The sequence below is a fragment of the Papio anubis genome, chromosome 1 (assembly GCF_008728515.1).
Source record: "Papio anubis isolate 15944 chromosome 1, Panubis1.0, whole genome shotgun sequence".
Lineage (NCBI taxonomy): Eukaryota > Metazoa > Chordata > Mammalia > Primates > Cercopithecidae > Papio > Papio anubis.
The window spans coordinates 63,751,315-63,774,257 of record NC_044976.1 but is presented as its reverse complement, the minus strand read 5'-3'; the positions used below and the strand labels follow the sequence as shown (position 1 = coordinate 63,774,257).

At 39.4% G+C, this 22,943-nt stretch overlaps 1 protein-coding gene across 7 annotated transcripts in view; it reads right to left on the bottom strand.

The window, feature by feature from the left end:
* DNAJC6 (DnaJ heat shock protein family (Hsp40) member C6) overlaps positions 1 to 22,943 on the bottom strand; it is a 157,937-nt gene that overhangs the window by 14,222 nt on the left and 120,772 nt on the right. For all 7 annotated transcript variants that reach the window (XM_021942527.2, XM_021942539.2, XM_021942529.2 and 4 more), the window contains 10 exons: positions 21,970 to 22,092; positions 17,179 to 17,312; positions 15,295 to 15,489; positions 14,268 to 14,385; positions 12,775 to 12,854; positions 11,744 to 11,937; positions 11,567 to 11,647; positions 8,264 to 8,698; positions 6,407 to 6,541; positions 2,173 to 2,241 (listed from right to left, as the gene is read on the bottom strand). In XM_021942527.2, the coding sequence (XP_021798219.2) occupies positions 2,173 to 2,241; positions 6,407 to 6,541; positions 8,264 to 8,698; positions 11,567 to 11,647; positions 11,744 to 11,937; positions 12,775 to 12,854; positions 14,268 to 14,385; positions 15,295 to 15,489; positions 17,179 to 17,312; positions 21,970 to 22,092 (1,564 nt within the window). The remainder of the gene's footprint in view (positions 1 to 2,172; positions 2,242 to 6,406; positions 6,542 to 8,263; positions 8,699 to 11,566; positions 11,648 to 11,743; positions 11,938 to 12,774; positions 12,855 to 14,267; positions 14,386 to 15,294; positions 15,490 to 17,178; positions 17,313 to 21,969; positions 22,093 to 22,943) is intronic.

The window sequence follows — 22,943 nt, the reverse complement described above, 5'->3', positions numbered from 1 at the left end:
TGCACATCAAAACCAAAATGACATATCACCTCACTCCTATAAGAATTGCTGTTATACAAAAACAAAAAACTTGTTGGCAAGGATGTAGAAAAAAAAGAACACAGTTAGTGAGAATGTAAATTAGTACAGCCATTATGGGAAACAATTTGGAGGTTCCTTAAAATATTAAAAATAGAACTACCATATGATTTATCAATCCTGCTACTGGGTATATATCCGAAGGAAATCAAGTCAGTATGTCAAAGAGATATCTGCACTCCCATGCTTATTGTAGCACTATTCACAACAGCCAAGATATGGAATCAACCTAAGTACCCATTAATGGATGAATGGATAAATAAAATGTGGTATACACACAATAGAAAGCTATTGAGCCATAAAAAGGAGAAATTTCTGTCATTTGAGATGACATGGATAAACCTAGACAGCATTATGTTACATGAAATAAGCCAGGCACAGAAAGACAAATACTGTATGTTCTCATTCGTATATGGAAGCTAAAAAAGTTGGTCTCATAGAAATAAAGAGTAGAATGGTGGTTAGCAGGTGCTGGGGTGGTTGGACGTAGGGCAGGGATGAGGAGGCATTGGTTAAAGGATATATTATTACAGCTAGATAGAAGGAATAAGTCAAGAGATCCATTGTACAGCATAGTGACTCCAGTTAATGATAATCTACTACATTCTTGAAAAATTCAAAGAGAATGGATGTTAAATGTTCTCACCACAAAAATATAACCACGTAAAGGTAATGCTTTTGTTAATTAGCTACATTAAACCATATCACTGTGTATGTGTACTTCAAAACCTCATATTGTATACGACAAATACATACAATTTTATCTGTCAATTTAAAGAAAAATCTTTTTTTGAGACAGGGTTCTCACTCTGTCACCCAGGCTGGAGTGCAGTGGTGTGATCTCGGCTCACTGCAGCCTCAACTTCCTGGGCTCAAGTAATTCTCCCATCTCAGCCTCCCAAGTAGCTGGGACTCCAGGCACACACCACCACCCCTGACTATTTTTGTATTTTTGTAGAGATGGGGTTTTGCCATGTTGCCCAGACTGGTCATGAACTCCTGGCCTTAAGGGATCCTCCCATCTCAGCCTCCCAAAGTGCTGGGATTACAGGTGTGAGCTACCATGCCCCAGCCAAAAACTTTTTAAAAATTAAAAACAGAAGCAAATCCTGTCACATGCTACAACACAGATGAACCTTGAGGATATTATACTAAGTGAAATAAGCCAGCCACAAAAGTCAAATGCTGTATGATTCTACTTATAGGAGGTATCTAAAGTAGTCAAACTCATGTAGAAGGGTGGTTGCCAGGGGTGGCAGAGGCAGAGATAGGGAGTTATTTAGTGAGTGTAGAGTTTCAGTTATGTGGGAGGGTCAGTGGTGAGGTGGGTTCGTTCTGGGGATCTGTTGCACAACAAAGTGCATGTAGCTGATAATACTGCATTGTACACTTGGAAATTATTGGCAGGATAAATGTTATGTTGTGGGGAGGGGGTTGCTACAATAAAAAAAAAAGGAAGCAGCAACTGCTTCAGAAAGTTGTTGTGATAAGCCCATTGTGTATGTGTTTGTATGTGCACGCGTGCACTTAACTTGTTCAACGTCAGAAGCAGTCATGTAAGACAGCTCCATAAATGCCATAGTGATCATGAGGAGGAGACCTTATTGATCACAGACAAATCTCGCTCTGAAATAAGTACTTTGTAAAGAAGGAAGAATATTCACATTTGTCAGCATCTACACTATACCAGAAATTCTTATACAAGTTTTTTTAATTTAAACTTACACAACTGTGTGGAACCAAAATTATTATCCCCATTGTTCAGATAAGAAAACTGAAGCTCAGACTTGCCAAAAAATCCAAGAGTTTCTAAGTGATAGAGTTTGATATATATTTATATCTGTCTGATTCTATTGTCAAGACAGATATCCAGCAAAAGAAACTCAGAAAAGTTAAGTGGTGTATGATAAGTAGCACTATCACGTCATCAAGTGCATTGGGAAAAGCTCTTCCAGAATAAGAATCTTTAGGAAAAAGTGACACAAATTACACAGGTAGGCCACAATTCTCTCTGAGTACTCACTTCATCTTGGGTAAGGATTATGCTTTTGCAATTATATAAATGTGTACAGAAAATAACCTGCTGACCTTTACCTGGTTTAGCATGCCAGTCCCAACCTCCAGAAACATCTGGCTGAATATTCACAGCAGGCGTACTAGAAGCTACAAATGGGGAGAAGAAAAAGAATGAGAACAAGAGAGCTCAGAACCCACTTTTCTGAATTCACATAGGATAATGCCGATCCATCCCTGAAGCCTGCATGGCCCCAGCAAGATCCCAAGAAATCCACTCATGCTTCCGAGTTCTTGCTACACTCTGCAACACTCAATATGTTCTACCTTCACCTATGGTTGTTCACATGAGGCTTGACGGAAACTACATATTATTTGTCTCTGCTCCTTCTTTGTCTCACTTTGGTTTTACCTTCATATCCAAACACCTTGAGTTATAGCTGAGCATGTGTCTGTCTCCATTCGACTGTGAGTCCCTCGAAGGCAAGAAAGAACTATCTTATGTGTGTGTGTCCCACCTGTAAACTTAACACAGAGTCAGTGTGCAATAAGAACAGAGGGGGAAAACACCTTAAACTCAGTTTACCTTTGCTAAGTACTAACAAGTATAGAGGCATAATCCACTTAAAACTGACATTTTGTTTTTTCCTCTGCTGTGACATGAATTGAGAATCATGAGTCATGCAGAACATGTATTGGGCACTGGCTATACACCATCACTATGCTGGTTGTCAGGGATGTGTCTATGGTACTCAAAATAAACTCACTACAGCTTCAAAATAAATCATTCTGACCCCCCTCAAAGTTCCAAACATATAATTTAAAAGAAATATTTGGCTAAAATGAATCAGGTGTAATAGAGGAATACATGTGCGTAGTAAGTTTTTTATACATCTATAAAATCTATATAGGAAACAAGATGCCATGATGAAGAACTTCTTTCTGAGGCACCTCTAGGTTTTGCCCACACAAATTAATGATTAAAACGCAAATACTAAACTGACATTGCAACTGGGATTTAAAACACACACACACACACACACACACACACACACACACCCACCCTATCACCACCAGAAGGCATCAAGATTAGCATTCCAAATCTTTTATGTCCTTGTTTTGTGTTTACTTAGTACCAACCAAGACATCTAGTACCTTCCCATCATTAAGTTAAAAAGGATATGCCATTATCAGCAATAATAATTCTTTCTTTTATATTTTTCCCTTCTCTTTTTACACAATAACCCATTCCACTGAGGTGGAAGTTAGACGGCTTTGCTAATACGTTCTATCTGATTTCCTTTAAGCTCTCATCTTAGTCTTACAACCAATTAAGATGTAGAAGTAGGTATCAGAATTTATTGCTAATCAAACCTACAAACCCTTATGACTACCTACCACATGCAAGGCACCACACCAAGGGACAGAGACTAAAAGATGCATTATCTATCCTCAAGAAACTTAAGGTCTGTTAGAGAGACAGGAATATATTTTTTAAAAAAGATAATTATCTAATATTTTAGTCTCTATTTTGCCTTTTATTATGATTATTTATTTGTTCTTCCAACACCATGTCCCAAGTGATTATTCTCTTCAGAATAGATGTTCAATAAATATTTGTTGAGCCCAAAGGTAGTATTTTTCTTTTAATTTTCACAAGAGATTTGCAATGCTTTGTAGAAACCCGGGGGAAGTACCCTGAGGATTTGGAGGTGGTCAATCTGACCTCCTAAAGCAGACATCTGAGTGTCACCTATATTCCATCTTATATGAAGATGGTGAATTGATTCAGTAACAGTGAAATGATCATTGCTTTCCCAACAAGGAGAGGAGAAAATTCTTTCCACTCGCTAGCACAATACAGGCCAAAATGAGAAATGTAACCACAAAACAAAGGAGTGCTAACTGGCCTAAACTGGGTGATAAACATCATGTTCTAATGAGCTCATCAGAAACAGAAAACTAGATCCAAAACTGCCAAGCTGCCAAGTATGAACACCCATGTTCATGGGACACAAAGGGTAGTACTCTTATTAAAACAATAATTTCAAAGTATTAAAATCAGGAAAATGTATAGCCTTATAGACACTATCACTGTGCATCAAAGAAACTTGGATGAGAAAAGATGAGTTAATTTATTTTACATTTAATATTGGAAAGATAGCACCTACCATGTGCCAGTACTTCTTTTTTCTTTTTTCTTTTTTCTTTTTTTTTCTTTCTTTTTTTTTTTTTTTTTGAGATGGAGTCTCGCTCTGTCGCCCAGGCTGGAGTGCGGTGGCACGATCTCGGCTCACTGCAAGCTCCGCCTCCCGGGTTCATGCCTTTCTCCTGCCTCAGCCTCCCGAGTAGCTGGGACTACAGGCGCCTGCCACCACGCCCGGCTAATTTTTTGTGTTTTTAGTAGAGACAGGGTTTCACCGTGTTAGCCGGGATGGTTTCTATCTCCTGACCTCGTGATTTGCCCGCCTTGGCCTCCCAAAGTGCTGGGATTACAGGCGTGAGCCACGGCGCCCGGCCGCCAGTACTTCTTTTAGGCACTACGGATGTATTAGGGAACAAAACAAAATTCCCTGCCTTTGTGGAATTCATGTTCTAATGGAGACAGATAGATGACCAAAAAAAAAAAAAAAAAAAAGTCACACATAAGTTAATTACTGCGTATACTGGAAGTTACTAAGTAAAACAGAAAGGGGAATGTAGAGTAGGGTTGGGAGATGAGTTGTGATTTGAAATGGAAGAATCAGAATAGACTCCATTGAGAAGGGGACATTTGAGCAAAGACTCGAAGGAAGTGAGGGACTTAGCCACGGAGATGCCTGGGGAAGGGTATGAGGCAGAGGAAACAGCCAGTGCAACAGCAAAGAGGCCAGTAGAGCTGGAATGCAGAGAGCAAAGTGGGGGAGAATAGGAAATGAGGTCACAGGCACTAGGATGCTAGAGCATGCAGAGCCTACACAGGCCATTTCAAGGACTTCGGTTTTCATGCTGAGTGAAATGGGGAGGCATTTTGAGCAGAGCAATGACATGACTTAACATTTTAAATGACTGAGCAAAACCAACTCTACTCTACATTCCTGCATCTTTTCTCCTACAGATAGTCAACATCCAATCAGGAGACTCTCTCAAGCGAGCATGACTCATAGGTGAGAGGGGAATTCCTTGCATATCGTCCTGTGGACACACTTCAAATAGTTTGAGATTAAAGACTAGTTGGAAATGAACCATAAAAGTTGCTCCTGGACTCTTTTTTAGTCAAGTTTCAGTTTCACCAGTGTTGCAAAAGTCATCTTCCTTTTGTATTGGCACGGTTTCCCGAAGTCAACTGATAACTGGACTGCATTCTCCAAGCAAGCTCAGGATGCCTTCAACAATACATCACTTTCTAGGTTGTGGCCAATAATGTTCACTAGACTTCAACATCAGGAATGAGCTACAACTCCCTGGCTCAAAGCTATTTATCCCTCACTGCAGAGCTCTGGTTTTAATCAATGTTACCTAAGTGACCCACTTTTATAAATGGATGTGATTATTATTCTTTCTATACAACCTAAGTCTCTAACATAGAAATATAATTTGGGCCACATATGTAATTTTATATTTCCTAGCAGTCACGTTTTAAAAAGTAAAAAGACACTATTGAAATTATTTTTAATAATATAGTTTAACCCAGTATGTTCAAAATATTATGTTAATAAATGATCAATATAAAAATATTGATCAGATGCTTCACATGCTTTTTATGTACTAAGTTTTGAAATCTGGTATATATTTTATACTTGGAGTGCATCTCAAATCAGATCACCCACATTTCGAGTCATCAACAGCCACACGTAACTAGAGGCTACCATATCCCAAACTTTGTTCTTTGGAATACCAATTTTGTGGACTACTAACATATTTTATTGATTGAGGACATATTTTTCCACATTTCACATTTCAAAGATTTCTCTAACCAAGAAGTATCTTCCAGTCATCTCATAGTGGCAGTGTTTTCTTTCTTATTGGTAAATAAAATAATTATATGTCTTACAATCAAGGGTCATTTATGATTCTGTCCAGCTAGCTCTAATGCAAAAAAGGATACCATAGTCAAACAGGAAAGCAGAGCTAAACAAACTTTAGCAGGTTTCTGTCCTGTAAGACAGCCCAGAGCTTTTGATATGTTAAGGTGAGTTGTTAATTTCAAAAACAGAGATGTGTGAGGAAGCTTTTACCATAAAAAGCACCCCCAGGGTGCTTTTATATATGAGCATTTACTGACATCTTGCAGAAAACTATGTTCCACTGAATACAATATAAAATATTTCCTTACCATGTACTGTGGGCGAAGGACTTCTTGTGGGCTGGAGGAACGGGTCACTGGAAGCACTGGATGTGTTCAGAAAAGAACCCAGCAAATCCTGACCTGATGGTTTGGAAGGTGCTCCAAATGGATCAAAGGTGGCACCTAGAAAACAATGGGAAAATATATTTTTTTGTCCCATGAGTTCACTCACTAAATGCCAAAGAATTGTCACCTCATGCAGGGCTAACAGTGGACTCCAAGAATTTCCTATCTTTGTGGACAAAGGAGTAGTCTGGACTTATCTGCTGGATGAACCACAGTTGATACCATTGCTGCTACAGAAGGCTAATCTGCTGCCCAGCAGATGTTAGGAGAGCATTATGCCAATGAAGTCTTAGCTGAAAACATATTAAGCCATATATCCTACCTCGGTTTTAAGAGCAGGATTTATTTGTTAACTAGCCTCATCCCTTCTTACCATACTTAGTACATTTAAAATATCAATTTATGTTAAACTAGGGGCACTCTCCAATAGCTAAAACTGCCCAATACCACAAGACAAGAGCTCAAAATTTAGTCTTTGCAACAATGCTAATATGTAAGTATGATCCCCATTTTACAACTGAGAAGATTTTTCACTAATGTTACACAGATAGTTAAGTGTTAGTCCTGGGATTCAAATCCAGGTCTTTAACTCTAGATTTGGTGTTCTTTCTACTTCCTCTAGGGGGATAGAATATTTGCATTCTAGACCTGGGTATGCCACTAATCCAGTGGGTATCCTCAGACAGGTCAATCAATACATCTAAGCCTCAGTTTCATTGTCTATAACATGAGGCACATAATTAACTGATGTCTAAGGCCCGTTCTGGTACTGGAATGCCACTAGCTGCCTGAAACTATGATGAATGAAATCGTGAGAGTCACACCAGGTACATAGTCTTAAAATGCAATCATCGAGTACTGTGCTATCTTGGATCTTGGAAACTGTTTTCCTGACAGAGTTTTTTTTCACTTTGGCAAGTTAAAACTGTAGGGAAGGAAGTGAAGTACAGAGGAAATAGCCTTGGCATAGGATTCAGGGCACCTGAGTTCACATCCTGGCTCCACCAATAACTAACATCGGAGCTTGAGCCTCAATACCAATACTCTGTAATTCCGAGACCCACACTCATGAAGGATGCCTCCAGCTGAACTATCACAAGTCAAGACCAGCCCACGGCCTTCTGGGAAGGACATGCTTGGGGGAAAAATGTTCCTGTAGGATACTATAGGCCTGAAGAGTTGAGACATTTCTCTTTACCCTTCCTAATGTGAAGTCATCTTGGTTAATGGTGACAGGACCAAGGGGTAGCTGGTTTGAGTTGGTTCTTCAGGAGCTGTACTTATCAATTATTAGTCATATAAACCTATGCTACTGATTTAATTCTATGCTTCCATTTCCTCAACTATAAAATGAGGATAAAATTAGCACTGCTTATTGGGTTTCTATGAGAATTAAATCATTTTTAGTATTAAATTCCATGTATGGCAAATAGTAAATACCTCATAAATACTACCTAATTTTATCAACAATAATTCATCAATCAATATGTTTAAGCAGACATAACTAATGCAGCTCAGGGGTTGAAGTGCTAAACAAAGAAAATGAGAAGTAAGAGTGTGAAGCTCAAACGTCCACTCTTACGCTACCTTAGTGTGCTACCCAAATGGACAATATTTCTATTTTCTCTTATGCTTTCTATTTAAATAAAGATACAGACATCTAAAGGACTTTCAGTGAAATCAAAAAAGTCTATCTTATTAGGAAAGTTCATTTCCACCTCTTTGGCCAAAGATTAGAATTCAAATCTGAGAGGCACAGTGCAACATAGAAAAAATTACCTTCTCCCACTCTTAGGGTTGGAGACGCAGAGGTGGAGGTGGCAGAGCGGCGTGGTGTTGACTGGGTAGACGCAGGTCCACTAGGATGAAACACATCTTCCACTCCTGACTGTCCGGCCTGGGTGGGACCAGCTGCACCTCCACCCCCAAACAGGTCACTCAGTAGTTCAGAATTGGTGGGAGGAGCCACTGGTGGAGAGAAGCTGTTACTCACTGCAGACCCTTCCAGGCCCAAAAGGTCCACATCCTCAGGGGGTGGAGGGGCTGCTGGCTCCTGCTGCTTTTTGCTGGGCTTCTTGACTCCATGAGGCTTGTCACCATTGGCATTGCCATGCGGACTAGAAAGTGTCAGAAGTTCATCGTCTGACTGCTCACTTTCCTGGTTCACTAGGGCAGCGTGGTCCTCCTCACAGAATGACTTCTCTGATTTCTGATCTGAGGAAGGCCAGTATACTGTGAGAGATTAGTTGTTGACCATAGCATTGTTGGTTTTTGTTATATGTATATAATTCCAGAAAGACAGAGGATTCAGCCCTGAGCAAACAGTGCTTTCAGACCCCAACCAGTGGAACACTTGATGTATTTCACATTATATTCAAATACCACTTGTTGAGCATCTGAGAGGAAGCAGAGTATAGGGATAAGGAGCAGGAACTCTGGAGCCAGCCTGGGACTGAATCTCAGTTCCACTACTCACTGGCTCTATGACACTGGGCAATTTACTTTACTTCTCTGTGCCTTGATTTCCTCCTCAGCAAAGTGGGGATAACAAATTGTACCTAATGGCCGGGCATGGTGGCTCACGCCTATAATCCCAGCACTTTAGGAGGTTGACATAGGATCACTTGAGGTAAGGAGTTTGAAACCAGCTTGACCAACATGGTGAAACCCCATCTCTACTAATAATACAAAAATTCGCTGTACATCGTGGCATGTGCCTGTAATCCCAGATATTCGGGAGGCTGAGGCATAAGAATCGCTTGAACCTGGGAGGCAGAGGTTGCAACGAGCCAAGATCATGCCATTGTACTCCAGGCTGGGCTATAGAGTGAAACTGTGTCTAAATAAATAAACAGTACCTAACTCACAGGCTACTGTGAGAAATATATGAGATGATATTATAAATCACTCCAATCAATAGTAAGTAGTACCTAAGTGCTGATTTTTTTTTCAGACACTACGTTAGGTGCTTTGGTGGGGGAGGTGGTGGCGGGGGTACAAACCATTATCTGCTAGTCCTTTGCTGACACTTCTTACTGTCTTTACTTCTCATGTGTGCTGTAGCCAAAAGCAAATCCTTTTTCCAACAGTCTGGAGCAGAAGTGAACCACACATTTAAAAAGTGAAAAGAAGGGCTCTGCTGTGAAAGGTTCCTATACCAGCTTGAAAGGGGTACTTTCAGCACAAAATGAGCAGCAGGAAAGAGGCCTCCTCTGGGGAAGGAGTGACTTTCCAAGCCCTCCCTGAGACAGATCTTCCCACAAAAATTTGATATTTAATGCCAGATAGACCCACATTCCAAATCAAGTATGGATCCACATCCTTTATTCCAAATTCTAAAATGTAATAAGCTATGAAAAGGGCAAGGCTTTCCTAAGTTTGGCATGAATTCAATTGGTGGAAAACTGACAGGAATGAATATGAAGATACTTATAGCCTTCACTTATCTCACTTAAGGCTATTATTTACATGTTCCACTGCAGAAATATTAATATGTTTGATTATAGGTTATTGTCTGAGATATCACATGGGATGTCGAGTTATATCAGTTTATGTACCATATCACCCTTCTAAAATCCAAAAAATTCTGCATTCCTAAACATACCTGGCTCTGAGAGGTTCAGACAAGAGACTGTGCATCTATGCTAAAGCCTATTTCAGAGCCTACAGGAATTATCTCTAAATTATTTACTAAAATGACAGTGGAGAGGTTAAGAGTGAAGCTATATTAAAAGCCCTCACTGTGAGGAAAATAAGAGGTAAGAAAAGTCCACAGGGGATGAGAAATCTACCTACTGTCCAGATACCACTGGGTTCTCCAAATTTGAGGATTTGCTAGTTCCATTTCTCAAAAGAAAATTCTGAAAGTAAGTCTTTCAATTCAAAGGAATTTTATGAACACCTTTTTCATCAAACTGAAACCTGCAGGCAATAGGAATATTGTCTTACATTCACACATCAGAGGAAGGTCAATCAGGAGAATTTCAGATAGACCATCACCACAGCCAGTTTCCTACCCCTTTCATACCCAAACCCTGACTACCCACGTCTACACTGAATCTCACAGTTAATCCCAGCCAGCTCTAAAGCAAGGACGGCCAATGGGTATTGGTTAGGATGCCAATGTCAGGCTACTGCTGGCAGCAGTTGGAAGTTTTATATTGAGAAAGATTCTGAAAATATCTCCAGGTTTGAGAGAAAAGAACACAGTAATCAAGTCCTTATTTTTGGTATGGTTGTTAAAGCAAGAGCAGAGATATATAGACCAAGTGTATGCTTTCTGTGCAGCAGGGTAAGCTCAGTTCTGCCCTGCTAGTGGTTAAGGCTTCCGAGGGAAATGCTGATTTTTATATTTTTATAATATTTAGTTGAGAGCAGAAGATAGAATCCTATGTTAATCTCATTACAGAGGCAGCAATCTAAAGGGAGACCATAAAAAAATCACACTTATTTGTTAGTCCAGAAAAGATGTGACCAAAAACACAGCATAGATAGAGAAGGGAGAATTCAGTTTAAAATGACCTTTTGCATCAGTCTAAGAGCATCTATTGAGTTGAAAGTAGGGAAGCTGCCTGATTTGAACAGGAAATGAATTGGAAGGATGTAAACTTGAATGATTTAAAAAAAAAATTTAAAATAAAAAATTTAAAATAAAAAAAAAAATTTTTTAAATTTTTTTAATTAAAAAAACTTTTTTTAGAGATGGAGTCTTGCTCTGTCACCTAGAATACAGTACAGTGGTGCAATCATAGCTCACTGCAACCTTGAACTCCTGGGCTCAAGCAGTCTTCCTACCTCAGCCTCTGATATAGCTAGGACTACAGGCATTTGCCACCACTCCCACCTAATTTTTTAAATTTTTTGTAGATATAGGGTCTCGCTATATTGCCTGGGCTGGTCTTGAACTCCTGGTCTTCCTGTTCTGGCTTTCCAAAGTGCTGGGCTTACAGGTGGGAGTCCATGTGCCTTGCTTAAATAACCTCTAAGTGCTGATTTACTTTAGTTTGCTTCTAGGGCCAACATCTTTACAGAAGAAATACATAATCATCAAACCATGTGACTTAAAGAAACACTTGTAAATACCTTGCCAACAGAGAGAGGCAAAGAAACCACTTTGTCCGTAATGCCTGGGGTTGTCTGGCGGGATATCTATTGGAGCCTGCCCTGAAAGACAAAAAGACCATGTAGCATCAATGAGACACAGGAAATAAATAACAGAGATGTTCATCCTGAAAAACAAAATCATCAGGTGACTCATACCTCCTAAGGCCAGCGTATCTTGATGTTCCTGGTGAGAAGAGAAGAGGATGCTGGGATTGACATCTTTTGTGCAGTAATGTTCCCACGGAGGAGTTAAGTCTATTACTTTGTCATGGGGCTGTAGTTCTACATCCAGTGTCACCTGAAATAGCTGAGGATATTTTTCTGGTACATCGCATGCATCTAACTCAGGCCTAAATAGGGATTTAAAAAAGATAAGTTCAGTGAAAAACAATGGAATTGGTATGATATTTGGCACAGAAGTTGTCTTAGGTTGACTCTTAGGTTAAATCTAAGACTCATTTCTAAATAAGACTCAATCATAACCAGATAAGTTACTTTACTTTTCTGAGCTTCAGTTTCCTAATCTAGAGAAAAGAGGAGAATGCCTGCTCAACAAATTTGGATGCTACTGCATGTAAAAGCATTCTAGAAAGCAGGGCTGATGTGACTGGCATGGCAAAATCCATTATTAAAATAGTGCAATAGGCCCACAGCCACTGTCCTGAGCCCTTAAACATCTACTCCTATCCTGGCCCCAGCAACTCCACCCTAGCTTTAGCCACCCCCACACCTGAGTTCACCTAGACCACACTATGAGATAGGTTAATGTCGTTGCAGAAAGGTCCTCCAGAAGCCTACTTCAGTGCTATGGCAGGGCATCTATTCTGATGCGTCATTGCTGATATCATACCACTGATTAAACTGCCATCCCCACTGGAAAACACAAGGGGATACACAGATGCAAAGGATCAAAAGTAGTGATACTTTGTCCCGCTTTGTTTACCCTTATTCCCTCACATAGAATTTTAGACCTTTCTATTTGAAGTCTTTGGTCCCTTTGTACTTCTGAAGAGAAATCATATCCAACTGAAAGCTTTGGAATGCCCACAGCCTCTCTGTGCTACTGAGTGACACTCAGTAGTCTAGCAGCACAGGATTCCAGGGGATGCTACAGCCTAGTGCTATGGAGCCTCAGCACTTTACAGTTACTTTGATTCAAACAGAATTTTGGCCCAACCAGTCCTTACTTGGTGAATTTTAAAACTGTTGTGTCCAGTGGTATGAATCCAGTGTGAAACTGAAGCTGGAATATCTGCGTGTTGGTCACCTAAAAATACATGAGAGCAGCACGTTACAATCAATCAGCGAAAAGGGACTCTGATCAAAAGATTAGATTTTTGGGAGCCATGTACCTTCAACTGTTTCAATATCTGAATTTGTGTTTACTATAGATATTAAATGACCGCCCCAGTTAGAATAGGCTCAGCTTCATTTCCAGCCTCTCCTCTCCTTGAACTCTGCCTCAGCAAACCATTTTCTCATCTGCTAAGTACTATGTTCTTGCACATGGGCATATTTTGACTCATTGCATTCCTTCTATCCAGGATGCCCTGTTCCAACCCAATGAACTCATCCTTTAAGGCATGTCTTGAAAGTTCATATTCTCTCTGTAGCCTTTCTAGGCCACTGCTGGCTAAAACAAACTGCTCCCATTATAACACCTCATCCTCCCTCTAATACGGTATCATGCATATTCCTACTTGTATGGATTTCCCTTGCGAAAGTGAGTCCCTTAAAGGCAGAGACATAATCTCACTCTTGTCAATCCTAAAAACCTCAACAATGGCTGGCACAAAGCACTCACTTAACCAATATGTGATGAATCAAAACACAGTTACTTGTCACATTATTCCTATTAGCAAAAAAATGGCAATATCCCAAATGTTCACCAACTGATGATTATTAACTGAGATTATCAACTGAGATTAATAAATCGTGACATTACAATGGAATAATATTTGGCCATATAAAATAATGAAGTACTGACACATGCTATAACATGATCAGCTTCAAAAACATTATGCTAAGTGAGAGAAGGAAGCCTCAAAAGGCCACGTACTATATGATTCCATTATATAAAATGTCCCAAATAGACAAACCCATAGAGACAGAAAGTAGATCAGTGGTTGCCAGGAGATGGAGGAGAGGGAATAGGAAGTGACTGCTAGTAGGTACAGGGTATCTTTTGTGGGTGATGAAAATGTTCTGGAATTAGATAGTAGTGATGTTTGCACAGCCTTTTGAATATACTAAGAACAACTGCATTGTATACTTTAAAAGGGTGACTTCTATGTTATGTAGTTTTATCTCAATTTCTAAAACTGAAAAAATACAATCCCTAATTCCACATCCTCAGTAGAAATGTCTTCCCTTACACTGATCCAAATGGAGCACTATAAGAAAAGCACAGGCTTCTAAAGAGCATGGGTTGCTAAGAGTTCCAGGGCTGCCACCCTCTGGCACAGACATCATGCCAAGGACTTTGAGCAAGTCATAACCTCTCTAAGTCTCAGTTCTTCCCCTGTAAGATGAAGGAGATGAGCTAAGCAATCTTTAAAGACTCTTTCTCATTCTAAAACTATAAGTCACTCGAGCCCAAAGTGATGGGGAGAAAAGATTCAGAAATACTCCTATTGAAGACTCAGATGAGCTTATGCCATGATTCTTCCTAAAACCATACCTTAGCCTGTAGCCGGCTCCCAATGGTTGACCTCAAGTGATACATGGAAACGACCACATCTCCTTGCACAGTGATGTTCAAGGGAATGAAGATTTTTCCATCTTGGACACGATATTCTCTGTAAACACAGACCAAAATATACATTGAAAGAGAGTCCAATCAGGTACAATCACACAGACACAGGTATAGTCCTCTGTGGCTCTGGCCTAGAGGCCTGTTTGCCCAGGCCTGGACCCAGAAACTATTTACTATCTTGAGCAAAAAACAGGAGTGCAGCCAGTGCCAACTGGTTGTGCAGTGGGATGGTGCTGGTCTAATGCCAGGCCCCCTCTCTGCATCCCATCTGGACTGCAATTGCCCATGCCTGCTTTGCAGATTTCATTTTCCTCAAATGCATCTAGCCCCCATGTATTTGCCTTTTCTTAACTTTAAATTAATAGTAAAAGCAGAGATAAAGGGAACAAAAAATCCACTGGAGATCAGGATACAAACAGAAATGTCATGCTCTGTGAAAGTCTTGGATGCCAATCCTCAAATTCAATCTATTCCAAACTAATTTCATTTTATATTACCACCCATTCCCTTCCCGCCACATCCCCTATGACCATCCACTGGCACCTGCTGTCTCTTATGGATTCTATAACTTCTTTAATTACATCACCATCTACCTAGTTGCTCACTTAGAAACCTCATTCATCGGTAATTCTTCCATTACCCTCACCTAATCCCATCAAGGCCATCTCCTCCTTCAATGAGCAGGTGTCCTGTGTTCCCCTCCACTGTCTTAATCCTCTATATAGCTCATGCTAGTCCGTTAGCCTATATCACCATTTGATTTGAAAAGGGGTCATGGCATCCCCTGATTTATTTGTACTTTTCTAGGATTACCACTGATGTTGAACATTTTTTATATATCAGCTATTTCACAATGATATAGTCTTGCAAGAAGAATATGATTCAACTCATTCCTGCTCATTTACACAAGAATTGAGAAGTACACAGGAAGAAGTAAAGTATCATGACTTACTTCATTCGTTCAAAATCTGTGCAAGTTGAATATATTTTGGTTTCTCCAATGAGTACATCACAGTAAGGGCGACATCCATTCCTCTGTTTGTTGAAAAAGGGTATTGGACTGACAGTGATCGACTTAATTGTGAGAGGTTTGAAGTGAGGGCAGTAGGGCTTGTCTGCAAGTAGGTCACACATATAGCCCAGGTATCTGAAACAGAAGATTGGCTCTGTTGGGGCCCATCACACCAGGAGGAGCAAGCAATCAATATTTGCTATGAAGATTCTTCTTGCAAATTATTGTTATAATAAAAATTTATTCTATTAATTTCCTTTTTTTTTTTTTGAGATGGAGTCTCACTCTGTCACCTAGGCTGCAGTGCATTGGCATGATCTCAGCTCACTGCAAGCTCTGCCTCCTGGGTTCACACCATTCTCCTGCCTCAGCCTCTCTAGTAGCTGGGACCACAGGTACCCGCCACCACGCCCAGCTAATTTTTGTATTTTTAGTAGAGACGGGGTTTTGCCATGTTGGCCAGGATGTTCTCGATCTCCTGACCTCGTGATCCACCCCACTTGACCTCCCAAAGTGTTGGGATTACAGGCATAAGCCACCGCACCCGACCCATTCTATTAATTTATTAAACATTAACTAGCAAAAGATAATGCGACCAATAATTTAGGAAAGATTTTGTCTACTGAGATTGCTGTACTTCCCCAATGAACTGATAATAGGGTATTTATTAAATCAAAAAGCTTATGGGAGTTTTATAGTACTTCAATATTTGAACATCTATTCCTATTTTATCTAGTAGATCTAATTTATCAGCTAAAATTCGGATTTGGATAAATTTTAGAATTTTATCATCAGAAGCACTTTTAATCCAAAAAGTTAGAGACGCAATTTTTTTTAAAAATGAAGAAATTGTGATTAAAGGAAAGAAAAATGAATGTTATCTAAAAACGTTTTCTTTTTTATTCCATTTTTCAGATTATCTTTTGTAATCTATTTTATTTCTATATCAGAGTTACAAGAAAAAGTGAATTTTAAAATGCTCTGTGTATTTTTGCATTTCCCTTTGTTAATCATGTTCCCCACAGGAGGATCACCAGTGATAAGTATAACCAGCTACTGCTGTTTTTCAATAAAGACCCGTATAATAAAACAAAAAGGGACTGGTCTTAGAGCTTGGGATGAGGAATGTTGTTCTGGCTATGTCCATTGGGCATTAGACCTGAGGCAAATCACAACCTGTCTTGAGACACAGTTTCCTCAACCTGTAAAATGAGGGAAGTTGGACATAAGTATTCTTTAAAGTTTGCTTCTAATTTTAACATCATAAATTTTCATATGGGGGCTTACAAACTGAATGACAATCCAATATCCTAATCCAATTCCATTTTTCCATAGTTCAGGATAATGCCAGATTGATGTAGTGTAACTGTGTCCCCATCCAAATCTCATCTTGAATTGTAGCTCCCATAATCCCCACATGTTGTGGGAGGGATCCGGTGGGAGGTAATTGAATCACGGAGGCAGGTTTTCCCATGCTGTTCTCATGACAGTGAATAAGTCTCACAAGATCTGATGGTTTTATAAAGGGCAGTTCCCCTGCACACGCTCTCTTGCCTGCCGCCATGTAAGATGTGCCTTTGCTCCTCCTTTGCCTTCCGCCATGATTGTGAGGCCTCCCCAGCCATGTGGAACTGTGAATCCATTAAACCTCTTTTTCTTTATAAATTACCCAGTCTCAAGTAGTTCTTCATAGCAATATGAAAATGGACTAACACAAAGATAAAGTAAAAGAAACTTATGAAAGGATTTATAAGGCAGATTTAAAACAGTACATGACACCAATTAGACCACATCTGTGCCTACCCAGCATCTAGCTTACTTTACCTCCTATGGGATGGTGAAAGTCCAATTCCTGGTCGCTTGGCATATAGCAATCGAATGGCTGGGCCAGGAGTAGAGTAGAGATTACAGAAAATGAACATAGCACCAACCAGAATTGATGATGCCGCCCGTCCATCCTGTCAAAGAAAATGCATAAATTCATTATGAACATGATCAAATCAGCGATTCTCCAATGAGAATGGCAGAATTTGCAATTAAGAGAGAGATAGAGGAGAAATCCTCTTAACTGTGGGTGCTTTTCATTTAAAAATTATTTACTTGAAAACCAAAATTTGTTTCAGCTTTTTAAATCAAAGCAGCAAGGAAAGACCTATCCTTAGAATAAAATTGACTCTAATCTGAGAAGCCCAGCAAAATACACTTGATTTGTATATATTTACTGAAAAATAATATAAACTTCAAAGTAACTTTGGACTTGTTAGCATCATAATTAATAGTTGAAGTCTCTTGGTTTAGGACTGGAAGTAAAGAGCTCACAGGTTAGGTAAATGCTGTTTGTTGGGATATGGCATATATGTATCTCATGCAAAATATGTTCCTAGATTCATATAAAATAAAGAACCTTCACCAGATTCAACTTCATTCAATGTAGAAATAAATCTGTTATGGACTAAATGTCTGTATGCCCCAGAATTCATATGCTGAAATCCTAACCCCAATGTGATGGTATTAGGAGGTAGGACTTTGGGGAGGTAATTAGGTAGGGAGAGTGGAGCTCTCATGAATGGGAAATGTGCCCTTATAAGAAGAGATAAAAGAGCTTGCTGTCATCTCCCTCTGCTTTTGGCCACGTGAAGATACAAGAAGACAGCCATCTGCCACCCCAGAAGCAGGCCCTCACCAGACATTAGAAACGCAGGCACTTTGGGCACAGTGGCTCATGTCAGTAATCCCAGCACTTTGGGAGGCCAAGGCGGGCAGATTGCCTGAGCTCAGGAGGTCGAGACCAGCCTAGGCAACGTGGTGAAACGCCATCTCTTAAAAGAGAAAAAAAGAAAGAAAAGAACTGCAGTCACCTTGATCTTGGACTTTCCAACCTCCAGAACTACATTTCTGTTGTTTAAGCCACCTGGCCTATGGTATATTTGATGGCAGCTCAAGCTAATTAAGACAAAATTCAGTAACATCCCTGACAGATGGTGGCCTAGCCTCTTCTAGAACACTTTAAGTGACAGGGAGATTACTTCTACTTGAAGTAGCCCATTCCAGTTTACAGAGCTCTTCCTTATATTGAATATGTTGAGCTGAATTCCATTCCTCCATAGCTTCCACTCAGTGACCCTCATCCTTTTGTGAGACCAAAAAATAAACCTATTCCTTTCTCCCTATGGCAGTCCTTCACATATCTGAAATACTCTCCCTTTTCATCAATGCTTCTATTTCCCTTTTAAAACGAACTCAATCCCTTCTATTCTTCCTCATTTGATATTCCATTTTAAGAGATGTCGTCATTTAGCACATTTCTTCTAAACAAATTCAAGTTTTAAAATGACAACCTTAAATGTGCTGCCCAGATGTGAAATGCAAGATATGAGATATATTCTGACCAGACTAGAGAAGAAATATCATCTTCTTTATTCTGGACACTATGCTTGTATTAACATAACCCCAGGCCAAACTAGTATAAATGCAGGTTAAGTAACAACATAAGCTTTTATTATTCTCTCTATTCACTAAAACCCCTAGATTTTTTTCCAGATGATCTGTTAAGGTAATGTGCAAATATGTTTAATCTTTTAAAACCAGAATTCAGGACTTTACATTCATCTTGTATTTAATTTCAGGTTGTTAGTTTTTGTTAAGTGACCAACTTACAAGAACTTTAAAAATCCAAATCCATTATGTGACCTTTATAATTCTAAGAAAATTGATAAGCTGAATTTCCACATCTTCATCAAAGGTGTTGATTAAAATAATAACTAAATAAAACCTTCTCCCAGGAGAAAGGTGATCCATTAATCACCTACCTTTGGAAGCAGATATTCAACCTCAACTCAACTAAATATGTAACAACCTAGCCAAATTTCTCCATCTTGACTATAACAAAATAAGAAATATCTTGCAGGACTCCAATAAACTATCTCAACTAGTCTATTAGTCATGTGAAGTGTTCAGTTGGTTTTATATGTGCTCATAATGAACCAATGAAGACTTCCCTTTTGCTAAGAGTTTAAAATCATCTGTGCAAAACTTTCTCAGAATTGTGCCTTGAATTACCATCAGGTTCACAAGCCTATAACTTTCCAGGATCAACCTCCTTCCATATTTTGGGAAAAAATCTCCTCTCTTCATTTGCCTGGCACCTCTCCTTCCTGTTTCTTCATATTACAAATGAAATCCACAATTGCTTCTCCAAGTGCTTTTGGCATTGTGTCACATAATTTAAGCCTTGAGAGTGAATTAATTTGAAGGATTGTGAGGCTCTCGTACTATCTTGCTACCTATCAGCTTTGTCTTAAGTATCATTGTTACATCCTTCCTAGTTTGACATTTGTTCCCTCTGATAAAGAAAACAGAATAAAGGAGTTAAGATTATACCACGTGCCTCAAGAATTTGTTGTTGTCCTTATTGCAAACACAGTTTTAAACAAAGGATATTTTTCTTAATCTGATTTATTTTCAGAATTTAGCCTTCCTGACACTCTTTTCACAGATCCATGACTCTTGGATATGTAGCCTCTCTTTTTCCCTGTGATGCAAGTCTTTTAAAAAGTTTTTGTTTCTACTAAAAGACTATACTACTATTATTATTATTATCACTATTATTATTATTATTTTGAGAGAGGATCCTACTCTGTTGCCCAGACTGGAGTGCAATGACACTATCTTGGTCCACTGCAACCTCCACCTCCCAGGTTCAAGCGATTCTCCTGCCTCAGCCTCCCGAGTAGCTGGGATTACAGGCACATAGCACCACACCTGGCTGGTAGAGATGGGGTTTCACCATGTTGGCCAGGCTGATCTCAAACTCCTGACCTCAAGTGATCCACCCACCTCGGTCTCCCAAAGTGCTGGAATTACAGGCATGAGCCACTATGCTCAGCTATGCTTATTATTTCTAATAAAACAACCAGTAGTATATTAAGATAAAAATAAGAGGCTGGGCGTGGTGGCTCACTCCTGTAATCCCAGCACTTTGGGAGGCCAAGGCAGGTGGATCACGAGGTCAAGAGATAGAGACCATCCTGGCCAACATGGTGAAAACTATCTCTACTAAAAATACAAAAATTAGATGGGTGTGGTGACGCGTGCCTGTAGTCCCAGCTACTTGGGAGGCTGAGGCAGGAGAATCACTCGAACCCGGGAAGTGGAGGTTGCAGTGAGCCGAGATTGTGCTACTGCACTCCAGCCTGACGATAGAGCGAGACTCCGTCTTTAAAAAAAAAAAAAAAAAAAGAAAAGAAAAGAAAAAAAGTTTCCTCCCCCAGCTTCAAGTCCATCTCCCAAAGACATGGTATTGATTTCAACATATGCATATCCTTTTCGAGCGAGTTTATTGAGCACCCCTGTAGAACCATAATCTTTTGTTTGCCTCTTCTTTTTTCTTCTTCATTGGGTTTTTATTCTTTATGAAGAATCACTGGAACCGGGAGTTTCTGGTCTCTGTTGAGTCATCTTTCCTCCATCAAGCTGTCAGATGTAGGCTCTCTGAACTTAGAGAAAATTCTTGAGTGAAGAGAAAATCACCAAGGTGCTTAAGGCTGCTTAGTCCCTAAAAGTAATCTGTTCTGTTGCACCATCTGCTGTGCCTTGGAAAGGAAAATCCTTTGGTCTTCAACATTAAATTCTTACAAACACCAAGTGTTTTTCCTTTATTGCCAAGAGTTTGGAGATTTCAAGCAAAAAGAAAGAAAAAATGTTCTTCAACTTTCTTTCCTGTTTCTTTCCTGTTTTAGCCAACTGGCTCTCAAGAAAAGACAGGGGGTGGGGAATCATCAAGTAATACTATAGCAAAACATACATACTGAAGTTTATAGAAGCAATGAAATTTCCAGCATTAATGCTCAGATTCCATTTGTGTATTCAGTCACTTACTGAAGCCTTTTATGCCTGGAGTACAACAGTTTAAAAAAAGGCATGGTTCCCTCCTGCAAGATTACAATAGTCTAGTGGGAAAATATGTAGGAGAAGAGCTTATTATGACATACGGTATTAAAAGTCACAGAAGACATTTAGATATAATGGGAATGTCTGCATTGTGAAAATACTCAAAAGTCAGAAGGATTTTACTGAAAGTTGAGTTGTAAAGGACAGGCAAGAGTTCTGAGAAGAGTTAGGAAAAGGAACTCTAGGAAGTCGATGGTCAGAAAAATCATTAGTCCCAGTGGGAATGCTCTCAAAGACGGTCAATCTATGTGATTTCTCACAAGGACATAGGTATCTTTTTTCTTTTATTTTCATTCAAACACAAACAGGAAGAAAAAATAAATATGCCAATATGTTAATGTTAACTTTATTTACACAAAAGTCAATGGCATTTTTAGCTGTGTACACATCATTCCTGTTTCTACCTCCTTTATAATATTTAGCACATTCTAGAGTCCCTACACTATGTGAGTTGTGTATACATCTGCCTTTCCCACTGGTAGTCAAGCTTTAAGTCCAGAATAATAAATCCCTTCCTTATTTTTACAACTCTCACATTATCTAATTCCTAAATATGGGCTCAATAAATCCTATTGAACTCAAATGTTATCTGTCTACCATTGTGTATAGGCTCATCCATATTTAACCAAACCAAACCATCACCACCAACAACAAAAGGTTACTCACCAAGCAGTGAACAACACAGACATTTTTGGGATTCTGCAGTAGCCAGTTATACATATTCCGACACACAGCAAAAAGGTTATGCAGACTGGGAGCCTGCCTAATGGGCCAACTGCATTCTGAGACCTAAGGGAACACAGCAAAAGGAAATTAATTCCTCCAGCAACTTCCTCTTCATAAGCAGGTATCACACCAAACAACATCTTCTGGAAGTGATACCACATCCTCTCTTAATACAGGCAGGAACAGTGGGAACAGGGTCCAAATACATGAAGAAGAGGGTGTTTAACACAGCAATTTTTTAAATTAAAGAATTCTGTTTCAGTAAAGGTATGAAAACACATTTTGAAACACATTTTAAATTAAACTAGACCATTTCAAGCACATACTTGGATTTTTTCGATTCTGTGAGGTTACATAGAATTTCATTTCTGTTAAGCATAAAATGTTTTGACCTTCCCACAAATGTTTAATGATAGGGTTATAAGTCCTGCACCATCTCTGATTTATCCCAGCTCTCGTGAAAACATGAAAAGTGCTACAGAGTGAGCCAAAGGCAGGCTTGTGTATGGATCTTTTTTTTTTTTTTTCTCTTTTAATCAAAGGACACAACTTACAGGGGAAACCCTTGGCATTTTCATTCACTTAACATGCATATTTTTTCACACATTATGGATCATCAACTAAGTTACAGGAACACTGCTTGGCTCTGATCCATGCAACAATCATCTAAGACAGGTATTAATATAATCCCCATTTTGCAGATGAGAAAACTGACTCTCAGAGGTTATCCAGAGTCACAGTGCTGCTCAGTGCCAGCACTGCAGCCCAGATCTTCTGAATATAAATCATCATGTTACAACAGCACACTGGTTGACATTACCATTTGCCTCAAAATAGTGTTAAGGCATGATCCCCAATTGATTACATATTTACTAATTTAGCTAAGAATAAACAAGGAGAAGCTTACAGTTGGA